This window comes from Eimeria tenella, genomic scaffold (genome assembly GCF_000499545.2).
Source record: "Eimeria tenella Houghton genomic scaffold, Eth_scaff86, whole genome shotgun sequence".
Lineage (NCBI taxonomy): Eukaryota > Apicomplexa > Conoidasida > Eucoccidiorida > Eimeriidae > Eimeria > Eimeria tenella.
Window position 1 is genome coordinate 63,595 of NW_013545974.1, and position 25,288 is coordinate 88,882.

Genomic DNA, 25,288 nt, shown 5'->3' on the forward strand with positions numbered 1-25,288 from the left:
CATATCTTTCGCCACCATATCAAACGATGCTGCGAAAATGCCGAGGTTTTACACTTTGTTATAGCTGGAGAAGTAGGCACAAGGCGATTGCTGTTTGCAATTTTGCTGCTGGCCCTCCAGCGTCTAATGCTGCACTTTCTGCTCGCGATGCTACAGTTGTCGGCGCCACCTATGCCAAGAAGAATTTCGTACACAGTCGAAGAAGCCAGAGAGTTTCGGGCTTACTGAAATCAGACGGGTTTAATCGAGGCAGAGACGTTCGTGTGCCACTCGTGCTGGTACCCACTCGGCGTACTGGCGCCTATAAGGCACAAGCCACGAACAACAAGATCTTTAACTCTCCACTGCCTAGCGTTGCTCTGTCTATTCGGACCTGCAATGTAGGTCCCGTCGCCAGAGCCCGTCGCGTGATGTCTTATCCGGAATATATGCATGCAAAGGTGTGCCGCTACAGAGGGCAATTGCATCGAACTTATATCAGCTACGAACTCACAAACTTGAGGGTTTGCACCTCGCCCACTTCGAGGTGCTTTGCTGCTGCCACAGGGCTGTTTGCTTCAATAGTCCTCCGATGCCAATGAGCATGTACCAAGCCACATTTTCACCAGTTTTCAGATGCGCACGGGTGTTGCTGCTCCCTGGTTCCTGCACTTTGCAAACACGTGCAAGGGTGCTGCGACTGCTGCAGCAAGGGCAGCAGCCATGGGAGCATTCTAGGCAATGGAAGCAGTTGAAGGAACTGCCTGAGCAATCACAGTAGCATCGCCGCCGACTCATTGTAGGCATCCGCTAGTTTTCGCTGTTTCTTGCTGCTTCCAACAACGATATCCCATCCCGTTGCTTGTCGCCGACGCTGATGCCAAAATTATTGTTTCTGCTCTCACGGCTGCTCCTCCGACACTGGTGTCTCTTGTGTTGCCACAGACGCCGTTTCTACTGTTTCTTTTGGCATTCATAACTAGTTTACCTGCCCCATGGCTGCTGTTGCTTGCTCCCAAACTGGGGCATCATGCTCTGCTCAAGCGACGCCCTGGAGCGCCAAGCTCTTGCTGTGATTGCAACTGCTGCTGTTCCAGCTCCTCCTGCATCAGCTCCCTGCTTGTCTTGCGGTTGCTGTGTGTAACTGCAGCTAGAGCTGGAGCTACTTTGGAATCCGGTCGCGCTGCTGTTTAGCGAGTATTTTGAGGCTCTCTTAGGAAGCTAGTACACAGGGGCGCCGCCGACTGTCCTGCTGGTGCTACTTTTCCAGAGATCCGCTGTCCCAAGTTGCAAAAGCATCTTCCAAACTTATGACGCTCAGTTAAACAGTCCTTCTGGTCCTTGTAGCCGCTAGTGCTCACGCTCATTTCAAATACCGTGCTAGTCTGCCGTTGCTGCCGCCGTGATCACTCGCTTTTTCAATATGCTGTTGCTGCTGGCCTTCTTTGGCTGTCTGTTGCGTGTAAAAAGGAGATAAAATGTTCAGTGGTGATAGTGCTTGGTCCCTCTGGTGCTCCCGCTCCGGTTTCACTGCTGTCTGCGACGCTGCAAAGATCTTGCAGGCGGGGGCAGCATGCACCTGCTGCGACTGCTGCAACCCTGCTGCATGCACCGGCCGTTCTCAATTTATTTTGTTTCGAATTTTCGTAGACCGAAAAGGCATGTAACCAGACGGCTTGGCGCTTGCAGCTGCAACGGCTGCAGCTGCAGTGTTGGTTGCAACAGGGCGTGATGTACACGGACACGTTACGGAAACGACAAATGTTGTTCGGGCGTTCGCCTCTTTCTCTGCTTGTGTTCTAGCAATAATTGCATCCCCAGTAGCAGATATGTTCGCGCCGAAGCCCGACCTAGCTGTGGGCTTACAACAGCAGCCACGACCAAGGCGGCAGCCGAGACTACAGCTGCAGCAAGATGAAGCATTCTGTCCAGCGCTACAGGCCGAGCTGCTGCAGCTACTAAGGCGCGCTCGCCAGCAGCTGCAAGAACTTCAACGCAACTGCGCTACGGGCTCTACCGTAACCCCTGATTTCAGCACCTACCGCAAAAGTGAAAATACTCTGCCCGTGGAGTCTGATCTTCATACAGCTGTTTCTCGGGCGATCCTTTTGCAAGTAAGCTGCTGTATCCCTTGCTCCTGCTTCTGCTTCGAATGCAACTTCTTCTTTTTCTCCAGAGCAGACAAGTTTGCTGCTGCATCTTAGGCTAAGGGCGCTGCGGCTAGCTGAAGTGTAGCTTTCGCATTTTCTTGTGTATTGTGTGTCCCAGAACGTGCTGACTCTGAATGTGCTAAAACAGAAGCTGCAGCATCACCTGCAGTTGCAAGGAGAGCAGCGGCAGGATGCGTCAGCAGTGGCAGCAGCAGCTGAAGCAATAACGGCCTTTGTCCAGGAAGTACAGCAACGCTACACCACTGTAAAGGAAAAGAGCAGCAGTGAATGGCCACTCTATTTGCAACTCAAACAGAAACGGATATACTGGCAGCAACAACAACAGCAGCAGCCGCTGTATCAAACGATAGTGGATCTAGTCCTAGCGGATCTTGAAGCATGGGCGAAAGAGGCACAGAGCGATGACGAACCATTGGCCGTCCCTGCAGAAGCAGCAGTCAGTGTGCAGCAACAGAAAGATGTGTCAGAGTCCCAGCGCCATGCTTTGGTAGAGGAACAGAAAAATCGGGAAGCGTTGCTGCAGCGCAGAACAAAGGCTCCATCAGCAGCCGGAGTCAATGACCCTCGATTAGAGGAAGTGCTCCTGGGGACGGCGAATGAAATGAAGCAGGGAGCCCTGAGATTCAGACAGCGGCTGCAGAAAGACAATGAGTTGCTGCAGCGAACGGCGGCAACCCAAGAAGCGCTACAGCGGAAACAGCTGCAGGGCCTGCAAACAGCTAAGAAACTCCTGCGCTTCTCATTTTTTGCCACTCTAATGCCCTTAATACAGCTAGCCATTGCCGTGGCGATAACTCTTGCAATGGTATCGTTTATTTTATTCACTCCTGGCTAGGTGATGCAGAGATTTTATTGCTATTTTTTGACCAGCTATGCAGCGAGCCAGCTGGCCGGGCAGCTCCCTAGCCTTCTGACTGGGTCAAAGGGCAGTAGCTCGAAAGGGCGCCGATTTAATCTATTCCATGAATTGTAATGGATTTTTGTGAAGATGAATAGAGTGGAAGCAAGAGGGGAGAGCAAAAGTGGCTGAGAGAGTAAGGCAGAAATGGACATAGCAGTAGCCACAGAAGAGAGACAGAGGAATCCACGCAGACGCAGCTGGAACCGGCGAATGATGCACTCTCCGCGTCAGCGTGACAGGCCAACATGTAGTCGCAGAAATGACAGCGCTGAGGCAAACGAAAGAGATTGTGTGAAGGCAGAGATGGTCTGTTCACTCGCCCCATGCAGATATGGAAAAACGCTTCTGCTAAAGCTGAAAGGTAAAAACGAAGGCCCACAGTTAAGGGGAATTTCGGCGTAGAAAGGCAGTAAAGGCAACATTTTATGTAACTGGACAGGAAGGTGAACAAGGAACACACGGAAGCACTATAACAAGAAACACAGAAACTACAGCAGCCGCGACAAAGGTGCAACAGCAGTAGCTGCAGCAGCACAGACGGCCCTGGCGCAAGATCCAAAACGAAGCTCACCCTCTGCGCTCTTCGGCACACAAATGTTAAAAAGTATGCGGCATATTTTTCTCTGTGCTCATTGTGCCGCTTACAACTCATCCGTGTCTCTGTTTGCATGCCCCTACGCTGTTGAGGTTTTCAATTCACTGGTTGCTTTTCCGTCTCTCTGCTTATGTGCATCTCAGCGCAGCACTCAACTGCGCGGTTGCGGTCCGCAGCTTCTGCTTGCCGTTCTGTGTTTTGTTTGCTCCAGATTACATCCTCAACGACAATAAAGTCTCTGAGACTGCTGCGAAAAGCATTACGGGTGGCTGCAACACGGACTAGCGAGGCTGCTGCTCCGCAGGCTGTTTGGGCAACCAGCCTGTGCACTGAGCTGCTATTGGGCCGCTCAGCTGCATCGACAAACGCGGCCGCTTTCAACATACAAGGGCAACTCATGTAGAGGACACGAGCCAGCGTGCCTTTCGCATTCGCATTGCATTCACAGCCTCTTCTGTTAATGCGCAGCTCCGTTCTCTTCTGGGCAGGCATTGTAACGGGGCATTTCCTTTCCAGCAGCAGGCTAGTTGCTTTTCTGTGCTAATTTGGCTTCGCTGTTGAGGCACATGTTCCTTGCATTTGAAAGGAATGGAGGCACCTCACCAACCGCTTGGCCATGCCGCAAGATCAAGGACGGAAACAGAAGGCACCAGGAAGCAATACCTAAGCCTTCCCCCTCTTAATCTTGAGGTGCTTTTGGTGCCTCCTGTGCAGTTGATTTCACTGATTATGCACCCTCACTGCCACTTTCACTGCCACCGTCGGGACAAAACGCATCAAAATGAGCAGCAGCACAAGCTCCACCATACAGAAATGACCCAGACAGAAGTAATTAGATCAGCAGAACAGTGCTAGAAGGAACGCAGTCTCCGCTGGAGCAGCCGCTGCAGGATTTGGAGCAGAGTTGCAAGCAATGAACATAGGTGCAGAACTGAGGAACAATAAGGCACTAGCCGATGCAGAGGTATCCACGGAAGCAAATAATGCCATACACGGTGAAGAACTTTACTCGCGTTCCTTGAACGCCTAGCCGCTGCTGCGTGAGGGTTGTTTGCCGCATAGTTGGGCTGCTGCGGGAACGAGAGCAACGGCAACCCAGGCAGCAGAGGCCTTGGCACAGACTGTTTCATCCTTAGCACCAAAGGCTTCCGTCTAGCAGGAAGTTGCGCGAAACATCCAGACTGATTCGCGCTAGCTAATTATATGCGCCTTGCTTCCCAGGACTGGATGCTATCGTTTAGTGTCGCCATTGTTAGTGGCGTTTTCTGCTATTTTGGCCTGCAAATTAGGGATATACAGCTTCACCACCAAATTCGTCAGCCCTTTTAGCTCATTGGAGTCTTTGCTTTGAAGCTGCAGTAGTTTCTTTTCGCTATGCAGCAACACCTGCTGCAGCCGACTGCCCTGCGAAATGCTTGACATCCCTCGAGCACTGCCCCACGACTGCTGCCCCTATCCTGTCCTGCAAGCTGCAGTGTAACAGCATATCCAGGTTCGGCAACATAACGAACTCTATGCTCTTTGCGAGCGGGGTTTTCACGAGGTTACTGATGCCCAACTTATATCGGCTCCGGGTTCTCGTTATTTGCTTGGCGTATGGCCATAACAAGGAGACAACAATTGTGGAGATAACTGCGCAGAAACGCCGAGTTACGTTCATGTGTGCCAACCTGGGACCGCTGATTGGATCTCGTTGTCTTTGCATGCGTGGTTGCCGCCTCCGGACCTCACGCGGTGTTTTGCTGAACCACTATCGTGCACTGCGCTATTGCGCCGTAACCTGAGCTCTGTGTCTTGATAACTGTCGGTTTTGTGCATCTGCCGGCCAGTCCCAGCCTGAGTTATTGCTAATTATGCGAGGAGCCGGCTGAGAGCCACCAGCAGCTATTGCCTGACCAAGCACGTTCCCCAGAGGTCAAGCACTGCACATCAATCTACAATCACACATCACGTGCTTCTATATTATAAGTTCTTGCGCACCAACGCAATTTTCAAGTATCTCAGCTATATGAGGAGCGAAACCTAAGTACAGCAGGCGGTTTACAAGGGCTCCCTGGAGAGCCAGCCCCCCAGCCACCACTGAAGGGGCTAAAGCATGCAAACCTTTTATCCGTACTCCGTTTGAGCCACACGTTAGAAAAAAAAACAAGAAAAAAACCAATTTATTTTTAGAAAGAAGGAAGTAGGATTTGCGCGAAGAAACAACAAGCTTCTAACGTCTTACTGCGGCAGGCAGGGCGTATAGTGGACTACTTTGACTCGGCACTTCGCTGGAAAACACAGCAGCTCCACTATGCCTGAAAATGAAACAAAGTGCTGGAGAGAAAGCAGCAGTGCTTGAAGCGTGCGTAAGAGGTAACATGAATTTCCTTACGTATCCACACAGCTGCGGCTCCCCAATTTCTGATGGACAGCGTTACCATGTCTCGCGAAAAAGCTACCCACGAACAGCAGCGCATTTCCCTAACCACTCATTTTTTGCTCCATGTACTATTTAAAAGTAACAAAATCCCCGTGCTACTGCGGCTTTTTGGGCCGACATTGCTCCATGCTAGGCTAGGCACGTCTGTATATCTGTCTGGGTCCTGTCAGATAAACCATAGATTTTCCAGCAGTCTTCGAAGTCAATTATGCGTCCGTACTCTGTGTGCACAGTGGTGCCATCACAAGCGGTTTAATGTCTGAAACAGAAATCCGTATGCTTCCTTTTTATTGGGATGATAATGGATAAGCTCCTTACGATGGGAAGCTGCTGACCAGCTAGCCGGCTGTTCAGCAGCCTTCTGGTGGTGCCGCATCCATGTTGGTATTTTTATTGTGCAGTTGGAAGTTTACCAGTGCTGTCTGCCTCTGCTTGTCATTGTTTATCGTAGGGTTGCCATCCTGCTATTCTGCTGACTGCAGAGACCGAGCGAAAGGTTGCGACGCTTCTCTCCGGCGGTGGTAATGCCTCGGACTCATCGGAGCTTCTTGACCACATCTGTGCACTTAAGGAAGAAGTTCGCCTTCTCCAGATCTCCGAGGAGGTTCCCGAAGCTCTCGTCGCTCAACAACAGAGGGTACGAGCTGCCTCTTATCGTGGTGTCTTTATATTTATCTCCGCCTGACAACAAGCGCATTCAGAGCACATACAATGCTTTGCTCATATCCAGTTTTTATCGACTCAGATCCTCTCGCGGGCTGCGGAGTCGCTGGCAGCCCGTCGCCAGCAGATTTCTTTATCTCGGCCTTTTAGTTTCAAACGTGGGGCTCGCGTTGATTCTGAAGCAGTTCAGAAAATTGCCGTCCGGAGCGAGGCAACAGAGATAAAGACTGACTGTCCTGCGGAAAACACTGCAGGCCGCAACGCTCAAGACACAACGAATACCCCGTGCGATGTTCTGAGCATTTCGAATCTCACCAGTCGTGTGTGAGTCATTCACTAGCCTGCACATAAACTAGCAAAGCGAATTGCACGTCTAAGCATACAGGTGAGATGGCCTGTGTCTCCTTGAGAACTTGTGTGTCGTTATTCTAGGATCCTGGTTGCGCCCGGGGTGGCAGGTGGACGAGAAGTTTGGCTCAAAAATCTGGTATGAAGTTTCTTCTTTTTGTCAGTCCGTCACTTAGCACTTTTCCGTACCTTGGAGCTCTCGTGTCTTCTCAAGAATGCGGATACCCATGATGAGTACTTTATTTGCAGGACGGCTGTACGGTGTACATCGTTGATCGAGTACCTTGTGCCAGGCTTCAAAATATCCGCGACTCCGCTGTTTTGTAAGGCAAGGCGCCCCAGCTTAGATCGGTGCTGGCACCGCGTTCCATTTGAGCCATGTGAAGAAAAGGAGATGAGAAATGCGAATTAACTGTACCACTGCACTGCACATGGATGACGAATTGTTTTGAGCTGGGAAATTGCACACGCAGTAAATCTTTCTGTTCATGCCTGCCGCAGGCTACTTCAAGTCAACAGTGCCTCGTGGATAGAAGGTTGCAGCAAGTGCATTTTCGCGGTCCATTCACAGCAAGTGATCGCATTTCCAGTAGTCAAGGCAACTGAAAGCCTCACATCGTTTTGCTGGGCACAGTTAAGTTGAGCTCTTTTTACAGCTTCAGCTGCTTTAGTTTGTGCTCTCATCTATGTGCGCATTTGCAGCTACGCGTGCACTACTGTCAGGACGTCAGCTTCTTCCTGAACACAGCATCTTCGCCAATCATTGAAGGGTAGGATCGACACGAAAAGCACAGCTTCACAGCTTGTTTCTAGAAGTACTGCGCGTCTGACTTTTTTTGCGTTCAGAACCACTGGAGCGGTTTTTGCCCCGTCCATTTTCTTTATGCTTATGGAGGGCATCAATATACAAACTGTAGGGGGTTCAATGCACCTTGAGGCAAAATGTACTGCATGCTTTATCTGAGCTTGCTTGTTCTGGCGGTGCAGGAGGTTTTCTATAGAATGCTCTTGAAGCGGCTGCTTTCCAAGTTTCTCGTCTGTAGTTTTCATACTTGGTGTGCCTCACTCCACAGTGCAGTGCTTTGTTTGTGGCCGCAGCTGCCACATAGTAACGCGTGGAGGGATGTGAAGGATTTCGACTGGATAAAACGTCAGGCAAGTGCCATCCTGCATTTCTGAGTAACCTTAAGCGTCGACGCAAAATCGGTCCTGCCAGGTCCTATTCCGCAGAAATCGCCTGCATGGTTAGTCTATGAGATGCTCCAATTTTTGTCCTATCATTATCACGCAGCAATCCCCAAATTGGAGGCTTCTGGACAAAAGGGGGAAGCAGATGTACCGTCTGTCGTGCTCTACAAGCAATGCTGGCCCTACAGTGCCTCAATTCGAGGGCTTCCCTGATGATTTCTGTTGCGCTGTCATGAAAGCTGACGACAGCTTGCTTGACATTAGCTGTAGAGGATGGCGCTTGACAGGTGCACCTTCCTGCTTTTCAGCAGCCTGCTTAGCAGAGCACGTTACGGCAGCCCAAACAGCTGCCGCCGTCGTTGAAGCATTGCAGCATATTGCGCCAACAGAACCAGCGGACCCTTTGGGTTTGAATAAAGCAGCAGAAGCTGTGGACGCTGATGAAATATAGTGATTTGGAGCCGATACAAAAAATCAGGCCTCTTTTTTTTGTGATGCGTAAAGCCACTGATTCCGCGGAGCTGCGGTGTCAGAGTCTCACGGATTCAATGGACAACAGCCGGCACTGGCATTTCATTGTCGTTCCAAGCTATGACGTTTCCCCGTTAGCGGTTTGACTGGAAGTAGTATGGTAGAATCGTGGCTATGAGGTGTGCGCCGTGCGCAACTGAAGACTTGCATAATTGCTGAACTGTGAAATCCAGTCGCAAGTGCGAATATAAACTGAGGAAGCATGGCCTAGTTTTCCATTGTGCATTGTGCCTGGGAATTTCCCAGCTAGAGGTATCGGAAAAGCTGCCCAAGGAATAACTTGCTTGCTGCAGCTAGACGTTCATAGCTATGCAGCTTTCTGACCCTTCAATGCCGGCTCTTCCTATTACTGAGGCGCAAAAGTCTCAAAGCGTGGGATCGTTTATAGGCCAATAAGGAACGCGTGCCGGGCTTAGAGCATCTTGAACCAGGTTGGTTTTGCTGTATTGATGAATTTGGTACTACGACAATAATCCAATTTTGAGGAGCAGTTGGGAGGAACTGGGTCGGATCCCTAGTTACTGCAGCTAGCTGGAAAGCTAGCACTGCAGCAACACCGTCTGTTGGATTACGACTGAGCAGCCAGAATCCATGCTAACTAGAGTGTTCTTCACTGCCTTAGTTTATACTTGCTTGTTTTAGTGCTTCAAGCATAGCATCTCACCAGTGCCTCTGCGCCACGCTAAAGGTGACAACTGCACGGGCGTGATTTATGGGTCGCAGGCGACTCTGGCTCAACTATGTGTTGTGTGTGTGAGTACGCTCGTCCCGCGATTCGCTGCGATTTGTCTTGCGTTGTGTCGGCCTCATCCTACTCTCAAACTTTAAATGGGTAAAATCCAGAAGTTCATTTATTGAACTGCTCCAGGAAACACGAATTCCACGTGGGCCATTTTTGGTGAGCAGGACTAGGGATGAGGGACCCAACTAGAGAGTGAAGAAGGTGCCCAGATACTTGCCCACAAGATAGCATAAAAGACGTGTGCTCATTTTAGCAGAGGGACGGTGGTCTTGGAAGTTCCGCTAAGAAGTGTACAGAAGCGTACCTGTCGGGTGAACTAACTGCAACGGGGTACCGGTGTCTGGCCATTGTCGCAAGCTTTTAAACACTCGACGTTTTTCGGCGAGTAGAAACAAATTGAGTTGGGTATTCTGGCGAGGCATTCGGCGTGTGGAACGGTCTCTGTTGCAGATATTGGTGGCAGGAGCAATTACTCAAAAGGGTGCTTTGAACGATGAAGCGGAGAACGATTCCATATGAATTCCTCTCCACCTCAAGCAATTGAGCATTGATTAGCCGGTCCTAAATGACAACTTAGCAGAGGTGATTTCAGGACTTTCTCGTTTTTCGCATGAGGGAATCAGGGCTGCATTTCTGATTTTGTATGTGGGTACTGCACAGCAGCGTACAGAACTTTTCGATGGAGGCAAGTGCTCCTTACAGCGTTACCTTCGCATCTTAACAGCTTCTTCCGAGCATATCCTGTGATCGTATTATCTGGAAATAAAGTGGACTGGTTCGTTTGGCTTCTTGGCTTCCAGGATGTTGTGCTTGGGACTGTCCCCAAAACGAGAACGGAAAGTGTTTTATGCACCCTTGGCAGTAGCATTCGCCGCATAATTAGAGGTTTAGCGTAAGTGCTTGTCAAGCATTCAGTAAACTTTCCTCTTTCCACACCATAACGTCCTTTACTTGGTGGGCGTCAACAAGGCTCAAGCATGCTCTGTACTGCCGAGTGTAACATGTCTCTAGAAGCCTTCTCAAGATAAGAGTGCCCTATAAGTACGCCATACGACCGATGGGACCAGAGGCCCTGACGAACTGTTACAGGTATTAGCCCAAGAGGCACTACACGAAGAAACTAGCAAAGCCCAGCGGAGAACGCGGGAAATGATGAGATGCACTTAGAGCCAATTGTGTAGACAAGTCCAACTCAGTTGTCGACCTAGAGCATCGCAAGCTAATGCCTGTGTGGCTCGGGCGAGCCCGGGTTCGCCGTATGGGCCAAACCGCAGCCTGTACGAGGCCGCTGAAGGCGTGGTCTCCCTGGCGAAGTCTCCTACTGTCGATTACTAGGGCACGAAACGATTATGTGTCTCCAAAGGGCAGCGCAATACTGTTTGCTACCCGCGTGCAACGATCCCTGCAAATGCAAGACTTTAAACGTTTCTGAATGCTCCCAGGCTCTCAGAGATGCCATTAACTCTCAGAGGGGGCAGCAGTGCTCGCCGCTTCTGTCAGTTGTGTTTTTCCATCTTGTGACAACGTTCAAAGAACCTACGGCAGTCGGTTGCCGTAGGAGGTTATGAGCCTTGGAACAAGCTTATGCAGAAGAGGGGCAAGTCCTATGTAAAGTGTGCTTGGCGGGACCTACTTACGGTTCCGGCTGACCCACAGTTAGTACATAAGGTTCAGCGAATCAACGACCGAAAGGCTACTTGGTCGTGGGAAGCAGCACAGATAAGTGTTCCACTACGGGTATCCAGGACCGTAGCACAGTTACTTGCTGTAATGCGGGCGCCTCTGCAGCCCATGGGGACCAAAGTCCTGCGCAGTAGGGAAGATTTAAGGTCGTCGACCCTCGAGCGATCGCTGAAAACAGTTACTGCAGACGACTCAGTCATTTGCGCAGGCCACTATAGTCTCGGCACCTTTACATTGCCATTGTGCTTGAGTCTTGTCGCCTAGTGATACCTTTTTGTGGGCACTTGGAAGGGGCGATATCCCCTCTGGAGCTGGTTGCTGGTTCGTGGTCCGACTTCCGCCTTAGTGATGCGTCACGACATCAAAAAGCAGTTAAACTTTGGTTGCATTTTTGCTATGTATGTTCATTGTAGGACCCATGAGTGAGGCAACTACGGATCAAGGTTCGCCATTTTCGTACATGTAGCAACTGTTTTAAACCTGGGGGGAAACTTACTTTTGCCTGAATCGAGCTAGGTCTTTTGAATTTGCTGTTATTCGCTTCGCGTTTAAGTGCTGCTCGGCTGCAGCAGAGCTGGAATAAAAGTTGTAGCCTCACATTCACCACGACGAGTTAGGAATCAGTATGGGTCAGTGAAGGAAGGTGCGTTAATGAAGGCGTATACGACCACCGTTCCTCCAACGACGATTGGCGGGTTCTGCGTGGGACACGACGAAATTTAAAGTGACAGAGCCGCCTACAAATGCTGCCTATCGTTCTCCTCTCATGTTTTCTTCCCTTTATCGTAATAAGAAGTGCAGAGCCAGAGAAGAGAGGAATCCCTCTAAAGCGCACCTTGGGGTCACAGGACACTTTGCTGAAGCCTGTGCGATCTCGGACTCACCGCAACGTAACCTAAGCAGGTTACAACACTGCTGAGGCAGTAAGGGATGGGTGGGAAGACCGTCGGGTAAGGTCTCAGACACAAGTGGGTGGACAAAATCAGTTGATGTAAATGAACTCGAAGAGGTGCGAATCTACAAACTTTCCAAAAATTACTTCGAAATTAAACAAAGGTTTGATGAGAAACTCAAGATCTAGGGAGACAGTATGACTTTGGCTCTTCCACGCGTGCAGGTCCAAGAATTCCCGGGATAGGGCTAGAAGGGGAACGCGTGTCATCGCAGGCCTGCAAACAGACAAGAAGTGTGGCTCTTGAACTCGAATAATGGCTTTTAATCGAGTCGGGAAAGCAAATGGTATTACTTGGATTTGGTCATGCAGAAACTGAGCCAGTCGAAGGAAATAGAGGCCCCTCCATGAGTCACTCAGGCTCGCGCGGCCCAAATCTAACGAAAGGAAGCTCTTAACAACCTTTTATTTGCTCATATATATGCCACCCGAATTAAAACGTCCCTCATAAGACCTGACAGACTCACAAAATGCTGCTGGTGAGTGGACACAACTGGAGGAGGAACGCAAGCTCCTTTACGAGTCATGGTAGACAACACAAAGGAGCCCAAAAAAGTGTTCGAGTACTCTTATCGATGCGTAGGTTCCACCAAAACATACTAGCCTATACCTGTTGTCGAACGCTGGTACCAGCCACTGCGCACTAGGCTAGTTATAGCCGTTAGTTCTCAAGTAGAGTGAGGTTATGACTGCAATGAGACTAATTAGAAGACTTTCGTTGGATTTTTATTTTAAGGGCCTGAAACTCGCTGCGCAATTGTTTGCGGAGAAAAGCCAGAGAACACTCGAAACGTCTGCAGCAGTTGGGGCTGTGTGGTGGTTGGTGGGGTTGGGTTTGCCGGCCGCAGCTACTTTGTTAAAAAACGCGTGCTCTCTTTTTTATCCCCCATTCTTTGCATTTAAAAGTACATTTTTTGTGAAGCGGTTTGGACTTGTTCGCATCACCTTGCCCACTAGCGTTTTCTTGTTTGTGGGGTCACGCGCCAGCGATGTGAAACAAGAAACAGTTTGCCACTTTCAAGGTTCCCCTTCAGTCTACGGTACTTTACGAGTTTTTGTGCCACCCTCTTAACTCTTGGAGGAAGTCAATTCGCCTGTTTCTGCACTGGCTTTGTTTCAGGCGGGTATGCGCAACTCGTCAGGAGACGTAGGGTAATGGCCGTTGGCCTTTACTTCGGCAATTTGCAGAAAAACGGAACAAGCCAGCTGTCTTGCATGCACTGCTTTGAGTTACTGTATCACAGCAGTCCCCTAAGATGTACATTCACGAGCTAATCCTCGACGGTTTCAAGTCGTACTCTTCGCGGGTGGTCGTCGGTCCCCTGCATCCCCAATTCAACGCCATTACAGGTCTGAATGGGACCGGCAAGTCAAACATTCTTGACGCAATATGTTTTGTTCTCGGCATCTCCAACCATTCTTTGGTAAGAAAGCACACATTACTGCCTCCCTGAAATGTGGCTGCTCTAGTCAGATTACTTGAGAGCAAAAGCAGCTTCCGCTATCCACTACACCAGCTGTGCCTGCCACTTAGCAGCAGACGCTGTTAATCGCGCACGCTGCCTGATGCTTGGAACTCAGGTCCGTGTAGCCAGGCTGGAAGATTTAGTGTACAAACAGGGCCAGGCGGGCATAACAAAGGCTACCGTGACTATCAAGCTAAAAAATGACCCAAACCAGACTAACAACCCTTTGCCTCCTCCATACAAGGAGATGAGAGAAATTTCTATTACCAGGCAAATAATTATTGGTACATAAGAAGCATAGCGCTAGTAGAATGTGAATACCGCTTAAAGGACAAGGCAAATAATTATTGGTACATGAAAAGAAATATAGCCGCCGCTAGAATGCGCATACGGCTTGTTGTGCGAAGATTTCGCAAATCCAACTGAAGCACGCTTGAAAGCATGCTTCGGCTTCCCTGCGCCATGAACGAATTAAGGAATTCCGGATGTATTTGTTTTCGCTGGATGGTTCTGGTGTCGATTGCTCAGGAGGGAGAGACCGGTACTTGTTGAACAGCCGTATTGCGCAAGTGAAAGAGATTAAAGATTTCTTCCAGTGCTGTCAGCTAAACATCAATAGCCCTCATTTCATGATTCAGCAAGGTAAGCGCCATGCCGTGGACCCGTGTAAGCCTTAGTATGTGGAAATAGACGTACTAAAGGTGGGTGGGTATCGTGTGTGAGGCACGAAGGAGCCATCTCCGCTGGACTTCGAAGTGGGTCAGGAAGACTCACCTCGCTATTTTAAGTGCTTTACTATAATGTAGCTGCACACACCTGAGTAACGTGAATGGGCTCGTCGTCCAAAATTTTGAAATTATGGTCCAGGGAAGATAACGAAGGTGATAAACATGAAGCCAAAAGAGCTGCTGGGCCTGATTGAGGAGGTTTCAGGCACTCGGATGTACGAGTTAAAGAGGGCCAACGCTGTAAAAATGGTGGAAAAAAAGGAACAAAAGCTTCAAGAGATACAAAGTATCTTATCCGAGGAAATACAGCCAAATGTAGAACGACTACAAAGGGAAAAGGCTGATTACCAAAACTATGTTAACCTCAAGGAAGCGTTGCATCATTTCCAGAGGTTTGATACAGCTTACCGCTATTTCTGGTCAGCCAATTTTTACACGAGCAGCACCCCAGAAGCCCACGTATTAGGGCTGCTAGGGACCTAATCATGCTGCGGGGCGCTGTAGACTGCTGCCACGTTGGCAGTGTGATTGTGGCAGGGCAGCGCTCGGTTCGCCGAGTTCCACTATTTTAGGTGAAGCACCTCGTTGCTTTGTGCCTGTAGTGCAAAACAAACGGTGCAACAAGGGATGGAGGCCTTTGCTGAACTTCAGCGGGAGAGGTCGACGTTAATAGCTGAACTGGAGGCTGCAGACAGACAGCGGGAGGAAGCGGAAAAGCAGCTAGAAGCTCTTGAGGTGGCACGAGCGGAAAAGGACGCTCCACTAAGGATGCTACGAAAAAGGAAGGAAGAAACAGAGAAGGTGTGGCTGATGATTTAGATTCGAACGCCATTGATGAAGTGCAGCGATAGCTTCTGCAGAGTGAATCCTGACCATTTTTGACCTGTTTTTAGGGACGTGACTGGCTCATTGCATTCATCCGCAGCGCATGCTATGCCATCAGCTACGATTTACAGCGGCCACTTAAGCTACGGTTACACGTTTGCTAGTACAACACCGCTTGCATCCATTTTCTGGGTATCTTCCTGTACACATTGCACAGGCGCTGTCTCGGCTGCAAGCTGAGACACGCAGCTGCAAGCGAGATCTGGATATGCTTCACATATCCGTAAAAGAACAAGAAAAAGAAGTGCAGAGGCTGGAAAAATCCCTGGAGAACAGGAGAAGTTCCCGTTCCATGGAGGCTGCACAGGCTGAGCAACTAGCTGAAGAAGTTGAACGACTAAGGTCAGAGCTCGAGGAAAAATCTGAGAAGCTCCAGGCGGTTAGCAGCGGAGGCGTGGGAGCCTCTGGGTCTATTCGAGATTTGCTCAAGACGTCGAGATCGGAGGAAGCGAGACTCGAAGCTCAAGACTTCTCTATTTTGCAAGAGATAACTTACCTGAAGAGTGAACTAGAAGCCATAACTGAAAAGGAGAAAAATTTATGCTCGGTCTGGCGGCTTGTCATCCCTTTGTACCTATGGTTTCTCCATTTTCTCCCCTTTGCATATATATTCAGCTATTCCACCTAATTAAGAAAGTCTTCGGGCTGTGAGTTGGGCCTTGGAAAATGGCAGCTGTCATGACTTCAACTTCTTCTGCCCCCTATGTTTTCAGGATCGGGCACTGATGGAAAACAGCGTTCAAGAACAGAGATCCCGGATTAATGAGTTGAAATGTCAAATCGAGGCACTAGGGAACAGTGACAAGGCAGCTTCGGCAATTCAGTCTGCACTTGCTGAATTGCAAGAGGTGGGGTGCTCATTGCCGCGGCACTTGCCGTTGGCTTCTACTGTTTTTTACAAGCTTTATGCCATTTCCCGTTTCTTTGCGTATTCTTCAGTAGTATTGTGACCCATCTTCAGCTGCATTTTTGCTGGATAAATGCATTTGACTCATGCATCGTGAACTGTAAATGTCTACGAGCCTCTTCCATGCAGTCAAGGGTTCAGTCATGATTCTCTGCTATTGCTCGCACTTTCTTGAGATGTTGCGGAATGCGTGCCGCCCTTTTGTTCTGCAGAAGCAACGTGCGTTTTGTCTTGAGGCTCAGGAGGCCATGCAAGAATTGCGGTCTTGGTACGGCTTACTTGCCCCTGCCGACCTGCGTCTCCGCTGTCTTCGCATTCTTCTCAGGAATGCAGCTTATACTGACCATCGGGCTAATTTGTTTAAAGGGTTTGCTTCCGTGTGTCAGGGCTTTTGCCAGCTCGTTAGATTGTTGAACTTGGGCATTGGGACGTTCTCTTCAGGGCTAAGATTGATGTGAGGCTACCCAAAGGCATTGATCCATCTCGCTTCGCAGGTCAAATTTTTGAGCTTGTATCTCTCAAACAGGAATATGCCACTTACAGCAAAGCCATGCAGGTACGTGGCGAGCCGAGGAAGAAGGCTATCACTTACAAGGGCTGCGAGAACGTTAGCTCATGGAGGCGGTCTACGCAAGTATGCTTAGTGCGCATTCATTTTGGTTGCTGTATCTTCGGCGTGTACTGCTAGTCAACAAAACTTTGATAATGATAAGTCATAGAGGAGGTTGTGTAACCTGGCTTTTCATTTGTAGCAGAGACCGACCAACTAACGCAGAGCCACGACAACGAACGCCGCGGTAGACACAATGCCTAAAACGATGCAGAAATTACGCAGTGCAACGAAGCGCTACGCTCAAGAAGTATGTAGATAACTTTAGACATCCTGAAATTCGGTCTTACAACGGCAAGGCTTCGAAGCTGCGCGCACTGTTCGTTTTCTGCCCTTAGGTTCTTGTGGGGGGGAAGCTTGAGTACATCGTTGTGAGCGACAAGGACGCCAGTAAGCCTCGCGGCACGCTGTTTGGTATGAGTTGTATCTACTTTTGTCTGCACTAGAGCTGGTCACCATGGAAATGTGCGCGCGGGACTGCCCTCCAGGTAAAGCTATTTTCAAGGAAAACAACTTCGCCCAAGGTAGGAGGCGGGTTACGCTTCTTCCGCTGTCGGATTGTCATGTTGGTCGTGTTTGCGATAAGCAAGTAAGAAAATTAAGGCACTTTCATTGATTTGGGATGAATATTTGTTCGAGCATGCACCATTTTACATATTGTACGACCTTTTGGGGATTTGTTTTATCGAGAAGGCTGTTTTGCCCGACTTCTGCACCTTGACACAGCGGCTGCTGCCTTTACAACCTGTGCAATTTAACCTAGGCCCTAATGGCGAATCGGCGCCTAGTGGGTCTTCCACCCGACGACACAAGCGGTGTTTTACGCTGCTTGGACATGGTTGAGTGAGCCGAAGTACTTCCTGGTGTCCTTCCTGCTTTGCGTCTAAGTTCCATGTCCGATGGTTGCGCTGCTTATGCTCTCATTCAACCTAGCTTTTCTTTTGCCTCATCTTTCAGCTGAGTTGATCGGGTTTTTTGACTGCATGGTCCTTCCTTGCCTTGTGGGCTCTTCGTAGGTATGACGTTCGTAGGCATTCCAAAGTGGCCGAATATGCCTTTGGAGGAGGGCTGATTTGTCGTTCTGCAGCGATAGCTCAAAAGGTGATAAGCGTCGTCCGCCTTCACGGTGTCATGCTTCTAATAAGAATGCCTTTGCTGCCCTTAAAATTTTACCAGTTCATTTCCACACTTGATGTAAGAGCCTATCTTTTTGCTGTTGTCGCCTGGGGGTGCTGCGCCAGATCACCTACCAGAAGAACTGCAGGCTGGCTTTCCCCACAGCAACTGCAGAGGGAGATGTCTTTCAGACTGGAGGAATCATGGCAGGTGGAAGTGTGAGGGATGTGCGACAGACGATGCTCACCTGGAAAGTGCGGCAAACTGCCAGAGTTATCAGAATAGAGTCAAACAGTCTGTTTCCGAAATTTCGACTATATGGCGCCGCAGAAGAATCCTTGAGACTAGGGACCGAGTGTGGGTATACGTGGGCTCTCTAAAGTGGGAAGTTCTGTCCTTTGTCCAGGTTGCCCCTCGCCTGCGTGAAGCACCTGTGACTCGTGCCACTGAAATCTGTTATCTTTTCCCTGCTTAATCGCAGCGATACAAGAATGCAGCAACATCAGCTGAGGAAGTCGCAGTCCGCATCAGGTAACTCTTTTCAATGAGTAAGAAAACTCCAAATTCACGGCGTCTTGATCAACTTTTCACCACAAACACATAATTTGCACAGTGGACAACGATGAACCTGCCAGGTCGTTTGGCTGTGGTGACCTCTGTTACCGGCCAGAAGCATTGCCTGTTTTTCTGTGCGATTTGTTCAGAGCACTTGAAACAGAGTTGGCACCCCTCCAGGTTCGGGAACAGCAGTCAGAAGGCCTTCGAAAGTCTCTGAGGCTGGCAGAAAATCAACTGAGGAATACTGAGGTGCTTAATGCGACCAAATCTACGTATAGCTGGCCCCTTTGTACAGTTGTCTGACTTGCCGTGGTTGAGCAACGCAAACGATGGAGGTGTCGCGGTTGTTTGTATGTTGGGCGCAGCGTCTATTGGGGAGCAGCGACGCAGGATCCTGCCGCGCACGTATGGAGGAGGTGCAAAAGCTTCTTTGGGAAAAAGAACAGCTTAAACGGGAGGTTGAGGTTAAACGAAGAGAGGCCCAGAATACAATACTGCGGTTGGAAACAGAGATCCATGATATTGAGACAAACAAGGATAAGATCGTGCGTGCGGGATCAGCATATAGGGCTTTCACTACCGGCCTATATAGTAGCCACTTGCCCACAAAGCAGCATTTGGCCCTCAAGTGTTATCCTTGTGATGTTATATTTTACTTTTGATGTTTTTCTGTATGATTGGGAACGAGCGTGACTCGGGATTCAGGAAGCTACGCTCAGCAAGGCGGTGAAGGCTCTTCGTACTCAACTGAAGCAATCAGAAGGACGTCTGGAGGAACTGCAATTAGTGAGACTTGTGCAATACGGCTGGGCCTCTGCCTTTTGCTGCTGAGGGCACGTCCGTCCTACGATAGACAATCGCGCATACGTTTGGTTACGATTTCCGTGGCTGGTGGTGCTACAGAAAACGAGCGATGTGAGGCTGCAGCTGCAGACGATGCAGCAGGAGCTAGAAGGAGCCCGCAGTGACCTGGCATCTCGAATTGAGAAAGTTGGGCAACAACAGCAACAGTTGGATGCGAAGTATGCGGAACTAAAGGAAAAGGTTAGTCGGGCATGCATGTAGCTAATGCCGTGGACGCTAAGGACGTGCCCTTTTCTTTTCGCTTGCCTCGTTTACTACTTATCCAGGAGACACCGTTTCATTCTGCTTATTAAGAGTTTCTGAATGCGCACTTGTGGTCGCTGTAGCTGACTTTTATAAGCTGTGCCACAGTTAAAGGCGACGGAAGAAATGTGATTTCTCCTTCAAGTGTTTCACTTGAAGAGAAGTGATGAAAGCGCAATCTTGATGCTTTCAGATTTCTGAACAAGACAAGATAGAGGCGGAACTGATGGAGCAAGCCACCGAAGCTCAAAAAGAATGCCAGCAACAAAATCGTGCGGCGGACACATTAAAAAGGGTTGCAAAGGCCAAGGAGGCAAAGTCTATCGCACTAAAGAAAGTCAGCAGAAAAAGCCCAATCACTCTGCTCATCTTACTCTGCAATAGCATACAGACAGGGCCTCGTTGTGTAGTTGCACTCACGGCGAATGAAAAACGTACACGAAACGGGTGTAATGCAGTGGGTAACAATGCCCGAAGACTTTCCGAGCCCTCTATTAAGCTTCATACATGGAGTTTGTTTTTAACTTATGCGTTATACTGTAAGTTTTGTCTTGCCTTTCCGTCCTCAGCTCGATCTCGCAGCTAGGGACCGCGAGAAGACGCTTTCATCTGCAAGAGAGGTGGGCCTGCCAGTATCGCGGAAACCGTCTGAAGGAAGCCATTTTGCATGCAAATTATTGTAGAGATTTTCGAGCCACGGCACGTGGAGGTGCAAAGCCTCTGGTTCATGAAAAGCCTCAAAGGGAGAGACGTGACCCGTAACTCTAGTGCATGTTCTGGAAACTTACTTCTATTTAGTGCATCGCGCCAACCTATACTCATTTGCAGGACGTCAAAAATTTGCTCTCAGCCCACGAGTGGCTTGTTGCGGAGGAACCCAAGTTCAACCAGACCGGCACTCCGTATGACTTCAAACAATTGCGACCTGAAAGTAAGCTAGCTTTTCTACGCGCATCCTGCTTTCTACCATTTTTTGAAGCCTTGCATACCTCTTGGTATTGGAAAGTTGTATTCACCACAAGATATGCTTAGCTATTGCGTTTTATGCCACGCGTTCAGCTGCACGCCAGCGTATTCAGCAGCTGAAGGCCGATATTGACCGGTTGAGAAAAAATGTTAATAGCTCTGCTGGAACATTACTTGAGAAAACCGAGGCTGAGCTACAAATCCTCTTAAGTCGAAAGGCCCAAGTGGAAGCAGACCGGGTATCTATGCGCGTGTCAATACTTTATTCTCTTTATTTGGTTTCTCCCCTTGCTATTTTCTCCATTTTAGGAAAGACTGTGCATGCTTCTGTCTTTCACATAAGTTTCGGTAGCCGAGTCTTCAAGTATATATCTGTATATGTTTGAACAAACAACTAGACGTTGCTCAGTGCCCAGCCAGCTGTTAGCTGCAAGCCATGTTCAGGAAAAGATACGGGAGGTTATTGCATCGCTCGACGAAAAAAAACAGAAATCCTTAGGAAATACATGGCGTCTTGTTGACGGGAATTTTGCGGCCATATTTGAGCAGCTGTTACCTAATGCGCAGGCCAAGCTTGTGCAGGTGGACCCCGATGACCTGATGAAAGGGCTAGAAATGAAGGTAATTTACTGAAAGAAAGCCTAGCGATAATGGTACTGTTTCCGAAGATGAACATTGTGAGTAGTATCACCTTTTCACGTGTGTATGTTTTGCTGGTGTGTGTGAATGGTGAATATGTTTTACCAGTAAATGCCCTGACCGTAGGTAAATCCACGCATTAATGTTGTACTCATCCTCTGGAATATCAAAAGGCCTTTCCATAGAGCAGAGATACTCCTAATTTGGTATCGTAGCCACGTCTGAGCACAATTTCGCCGTAGCACATTACGGATGCTTCATTAGCCGTGGCTGCATTCGATGTGCAGGTTGCCCTTTGCCACTAGTGAAAAGAATCTGTCTGCCTTTTGTGTGCAGATAGCGTTCCACCACAAATGGAAAGATTCTCTTTCAGAGCTTTCTGGGGGTCAGAGGTCGCTTTTGGCTCTCTCACTAATCCTTGCGCTTCTTAAAGTGAAACCTGCTCCCGTTTACATTCTCGACGAAGTAGACGCCGCCTTAGATTTGTCCCACACTCAGAACATTGGTACGTTTTCGATCACACACTGGGCTGCCGCGCGCAACAGTGGTCAGCGGTCACGTCAACTAGAGTGTACTAATATGCTCGCGAGTGCAAGAATCCCCGTTTCCAGGTACTCGAATGAAAGAACTTTTGCGGTTGGTTGCTACGTTCTGCCGGCTTCGGTTATCAGGCAGCATGATTAAGACGCAGTTCCCCACGTCCCAGTTTTTGATAGTCTCACTGAAGGAGGGAATGTTCTCGCATGCGGATGTTTTGTTTCGGTGAGTACTGCAAAGAATCATAGATCTACTGCCGGCTGCATTTTTAACAGGGCTCGAAACATGCGATAGCTGCCTTCGCGTAGTCCATTCACGATGCGCTCATGCAGAGGCAATGCTTGCACTTTGCAGGACACGTCTGGTTGACGGCACTTCAGGAGTGGAGCGCCAAGCGTTGGCAGGCAGGACTGACCCACCAAAGGAGGCCAATGGACTCGCTTGTGGATCCTCACGCAAAAGGCACAGAAGAGCGGCAACGGGCGGGTGCTGCAGTGACGATTCCAGCTGAAATGCTTAATGCAGGCTTTTTGTACGACTACTACTCCCTGTGCGATTAAGAACCCTGTAACATGGCGGCAGAGTCCGCCATCTTTTTTACGATGGCGACCCTTTAATGTAGGACCTCTGAGTCGACATCTCGCTGCATCCCTGAAGCAGCTCTCGCTCTAGTGGTGCGCGTTGAGAGTGACCGGTGGTGTGTACTTCGTAACGATCAGGTGTACCTGAAGGTTCGATGGGATTTTAGCACACGGCATGCCCCTAAAACTACCGACTATGAACGTTCTTCAGTGCTTTTGTTTTCTATGTTTTCTCGAAGCATTGATAGGTATGATCCAAAAATTTTGGCGGGAAGCCTGTCCCTTTTTTGAAGCGGCACTTTGCAGCTGCATTTGCAGCTGCATTTGCAGCTCCAATCACCCTTTAGGCCCCTCTCGTGCTTTCAGGGGCAGACCTGCAGAGACTGAAACTGGGACCCTTTAAATTTAAATTTGTCTAATAAAACATAGCCGAGTCAGCTTGGTGGCTGGTACCTCTTTGCCATGAAGATCTCAGACGTAGCCTAGTACTGTACTGACTACTGAGACTAAGCACCTTAATTCCCGACCAATAGCTTAGTTGATGTCGGTAAGCTGCTCTTCCTCGCGGTGATGCTGGTTCTCTTGATGAGGATGCGCAAAATGGTAGTCATGGTGATAATGAGCTGGGCCACCGTTGTTCTGGTGGCCGTTGTGTTGAGCGTGCTGATGTTGAGGCACATGAACATTATGTTCATGATGATGATGGTGAGGATGATGGTGGGGATGATGGTCGGGATGACGATGAGGATGTTGATGGGGATGAGGATGAGGATGATGGGGATGAGGATGAGGATGATAAGGATGAGGATGAGGATGATGGGGTTGAGGATGAGGATAATTTGGCTGAGGATGCGGATAATGGGGATGAGGATGGAGGTGAAAGTGGTAAGTTGTCTGGGGACTAGGAGGGGTTGGGTATATGTTGGGTTGAAAGACTTTGGCAAGTTTGGCGGAGACAAGCCCGCTCAGTGGGAAAAAGAGACGTGGGTCGGCGTTTGCATCTTGCTGGATCGCAATAATCGCTTCTGGATCGATTTCAACTGCAAGCTGAGAAGGATACTCAGGTGCTCCGTCTGCAGCAACGGCTGCGCAGGCTGTGAAACCGACTAGGGTGGCTAGGATAGTCCTCATCTTCAAACTTGTTCTTGTAGCCCCAGTAAACGGTTAAGAAGTAAAATAGTGTGATAGCCTTTGATTTTATTTTGGGGTCCTGTTAGTGAAGGTTTCAGAACACGATTTCGGAGGGACGCGAGGTGGTCAGGGTGTTCAACACAGTTGCCTATTGTCCGGCGTGGCCTGGGGGTGACCATCGGCGCCGCCTTTTCGCTGTCTCCCACGCGATCATTCTATAATGGGTTCGTGTCAAGTGCCCAACTATTGAATAAAATCAGCTTTGATTTTTAAAAGTAGACTTCTGTTGAAATTTCAGTCTTCAGTACCTGTTTCAATACTTGCAATTCGCAGACGCGCGAAGGACGCGCCATTCCCGCCATTTCGGCTGTCCACATTGAGGCTGAGGTTACGCGCGTTGCCGGCACGTTTTTCTCGCATGTGAATCCGAGAGAGTCAGAAGCCATTAGAGTCAATTAAGTCAGCGTAGTACAGGGTTTTCCTCAGGTCGAAGAGCACTCTACTGCCAAATACCACAGGAAACATAGGTTGTCTCGTGTGAGGCGATTGTATAAAGTCATATTTTTCCATGATGAAAAATAAATGGATTTGTCCACTTGTGGGGACACAGTACTGACACGCTTGAAAATGATTCCAAACGTAAATTCATACGATGGAGAGTTCATCATGGACGAGTCCGCTCCTAGCCACTTCCTTCGTTCCGCCAGATTGATTTCCAACTTATTGCTGAGGACAGCGGCAGCAACCGTCTGTCGCTTGGAAGTCTTACGATCTGCTTGCTGTTTTGGATGTGGGACTTTAGCCCCAGGAGACGTCAGCGGTAATCACCTCGCTACCCATGGGGCTGAAGTCTCACGCTAATAGCAGCAAGCAGCGTAGCAGGAACACTATCATCTTGCCATCGGACATTTGACTAAAACTCCTGTTTAATGGCTACGTGCAACAGTGATCTCTGTGAAATGCTTCGTAGTGAGGTCCTCTTTGGAGCAAATGATCACAATTCGTATTCTCTAACATCGTAGGGAGTTCTAAATGCACTGTAGCAGTGATGTTCCTTAGTGTCGATGCTTCGTGCAACGCTTATGAAAGGGTTGATGAAAAAATAGTTCGTGGAGAACCTGTGCCGTATTTAAAATGGCACTTCGTAGCTGCATTTGCAGCGCCAATCACCCTTTAGGCCCCTCTCGTGCTTTCAGGGGCAGACCTGCAGAGACTGAAATTGGAGCCCTTTAAATTTAAATTTGTCTAATAAAACATAGCCGAGTCAGCTTGGTGGCTGGTATCTCTTTGCCATGAAGATCTCAGACGTCGCCTAGTACTGTACTGACTACTGAGACTAAGCACCTTAATTCCCGACCAATAGCTTAGTTGATGTCGGTAAGCTGCTCTTCCTCGCGGTGATGCTGGTTCTCTTGATGAGGATGCGCAAAATGGTAGTCATGGTGATAATGAGCTGGGCCACCGTTGTTCTGGTGACCGTTGTGTTGAGCGTGCTGATGTTGAGGCACATGAACATTATGTTCATGATGATGATGGTGAGGATGATGGTGGGGATGATGGTCGGGATGACGATGAGGATGTTGATGGGGATGAGGATGAGGATGATGGGGATGAGGATGAGGATAAGGATGAGGATGAGGATGATGGGGGTGAGGATGAGGATAATTTGGCTGAGGATGCGGATAATGGGGATGAGGATGGAGGTGAAAGTGGTAAGTTGTCTGGGGACTAGGAGGGGTTGGGTATATGTTGGGTTGAAAGACTTTGGCAAGTTTGGCGGAGACAAGCCCGCTCAGTGGGAAAAAGAGACGTGGGTCGGCGTTTGCATCTTGCTGGATCGCAATAATCGCTTCTGGATCGATTTCAACTGCAAGCTGAGAAG

The 25,288-nt window shown here is 49.2% G+C and overlaps 3 protein-coding genes across 3 annotated transcripts; all 3 read left to right on the plus strand.

Annotated features, from left to right (window-relative positions):
* Positions 1 to 1,808: 1,808 nt before the first annotated feature.
* ETH_00000420 (uncharacterized protein) lies at positions 1,809 to 2,985 on the plus strand (the record flags this gene model as incomplete). The annotated part of the gene is made up of 2 exons (XM_013380752.1): positions 1,809 to 2,093; positions 2,248 to 2,985. The coding sequence occupies 2 exons, from the start codon at positions 1,809 to 1,811 to the stop codon at positions 2,983 to 2,985; spliced, it is 1,023 nt and encodes a 340-aa protein (XP_013236206.1).
* A 3,067-nt stretch (positions 2,986 to 6,052) lies between these two features.
* On the plus strand, positions 6,053 to 8,258 carry ETH_00000425 (uncharacterized protein; the record flags this gene model as incomplete). The annotated part of the gene is made up of 7 exons (XM_013380753.1): positions 6,053 to 6,133; positions 6,520 to 6,705; positions 6,814 to 7,055; positions 7,164 to 7,218; positions 7,329 to 7,402; positions 7,926 to 7,992; positions 8,178 to 8,258. The coding sequence occupies 7 exons, from the start codon at positions 6,053 to 6,055 to the stop codon at positions 8,256 to 8,258; spliced, it is 786 nt and encodes a 261-aa protein (XP_013236207.1).
* A 5,173-nt stretch (positions 8,259 to 13,431) lies between these two features.
* On the plus strand, positions 13,432 to 22,254 carry ETH_00000430 (structural maintenance of chromosomes protein, putative; the record flags this gene model as incomplete). Its single annotated transcript, XM_013380754.1, has 26 exons — positions 13,432 to 13,599; positions 13,757 to 13,925; positions 14,170 to 14,283; positions 14,509 to 14,788; positions 14,972 to 15,170; positions 15,412 to 15,801; positions 15,968 to 16,102; positions 16,374 to 16,429; positions 16,603 to 16,795; positions 17,110 to 17,161; positions 17,260 to 17,360; positions 17,535 to 17,614; positions 17,788 to 17,872; positions 18,013 to 18,141; positions 18,369 to 18,418; positions 18,592 to 18,694; positions 18,811 to 18,990; positions 19,151 to 19,231; positions 19,349 to 19,489; positions 19,746 to 19,889; positions 20,122 to 20,172; positions 20,381 to 20,483; positions 20,612 to 20,757; positions 20,963 to 21,139; positions 21,494 to 21,662; positions 22,049 to 22,254. 26 exons carry the CDS (start codon positions 13,432 to 13,434, stop codon positions 22,252 to 22,254), a joined length of 3,702 nt encoding a protein of 1,233 aa, XP_013236208.1.
* Positions 22,255 to 25,288: the final 3,034 nt, after the last annotated feature.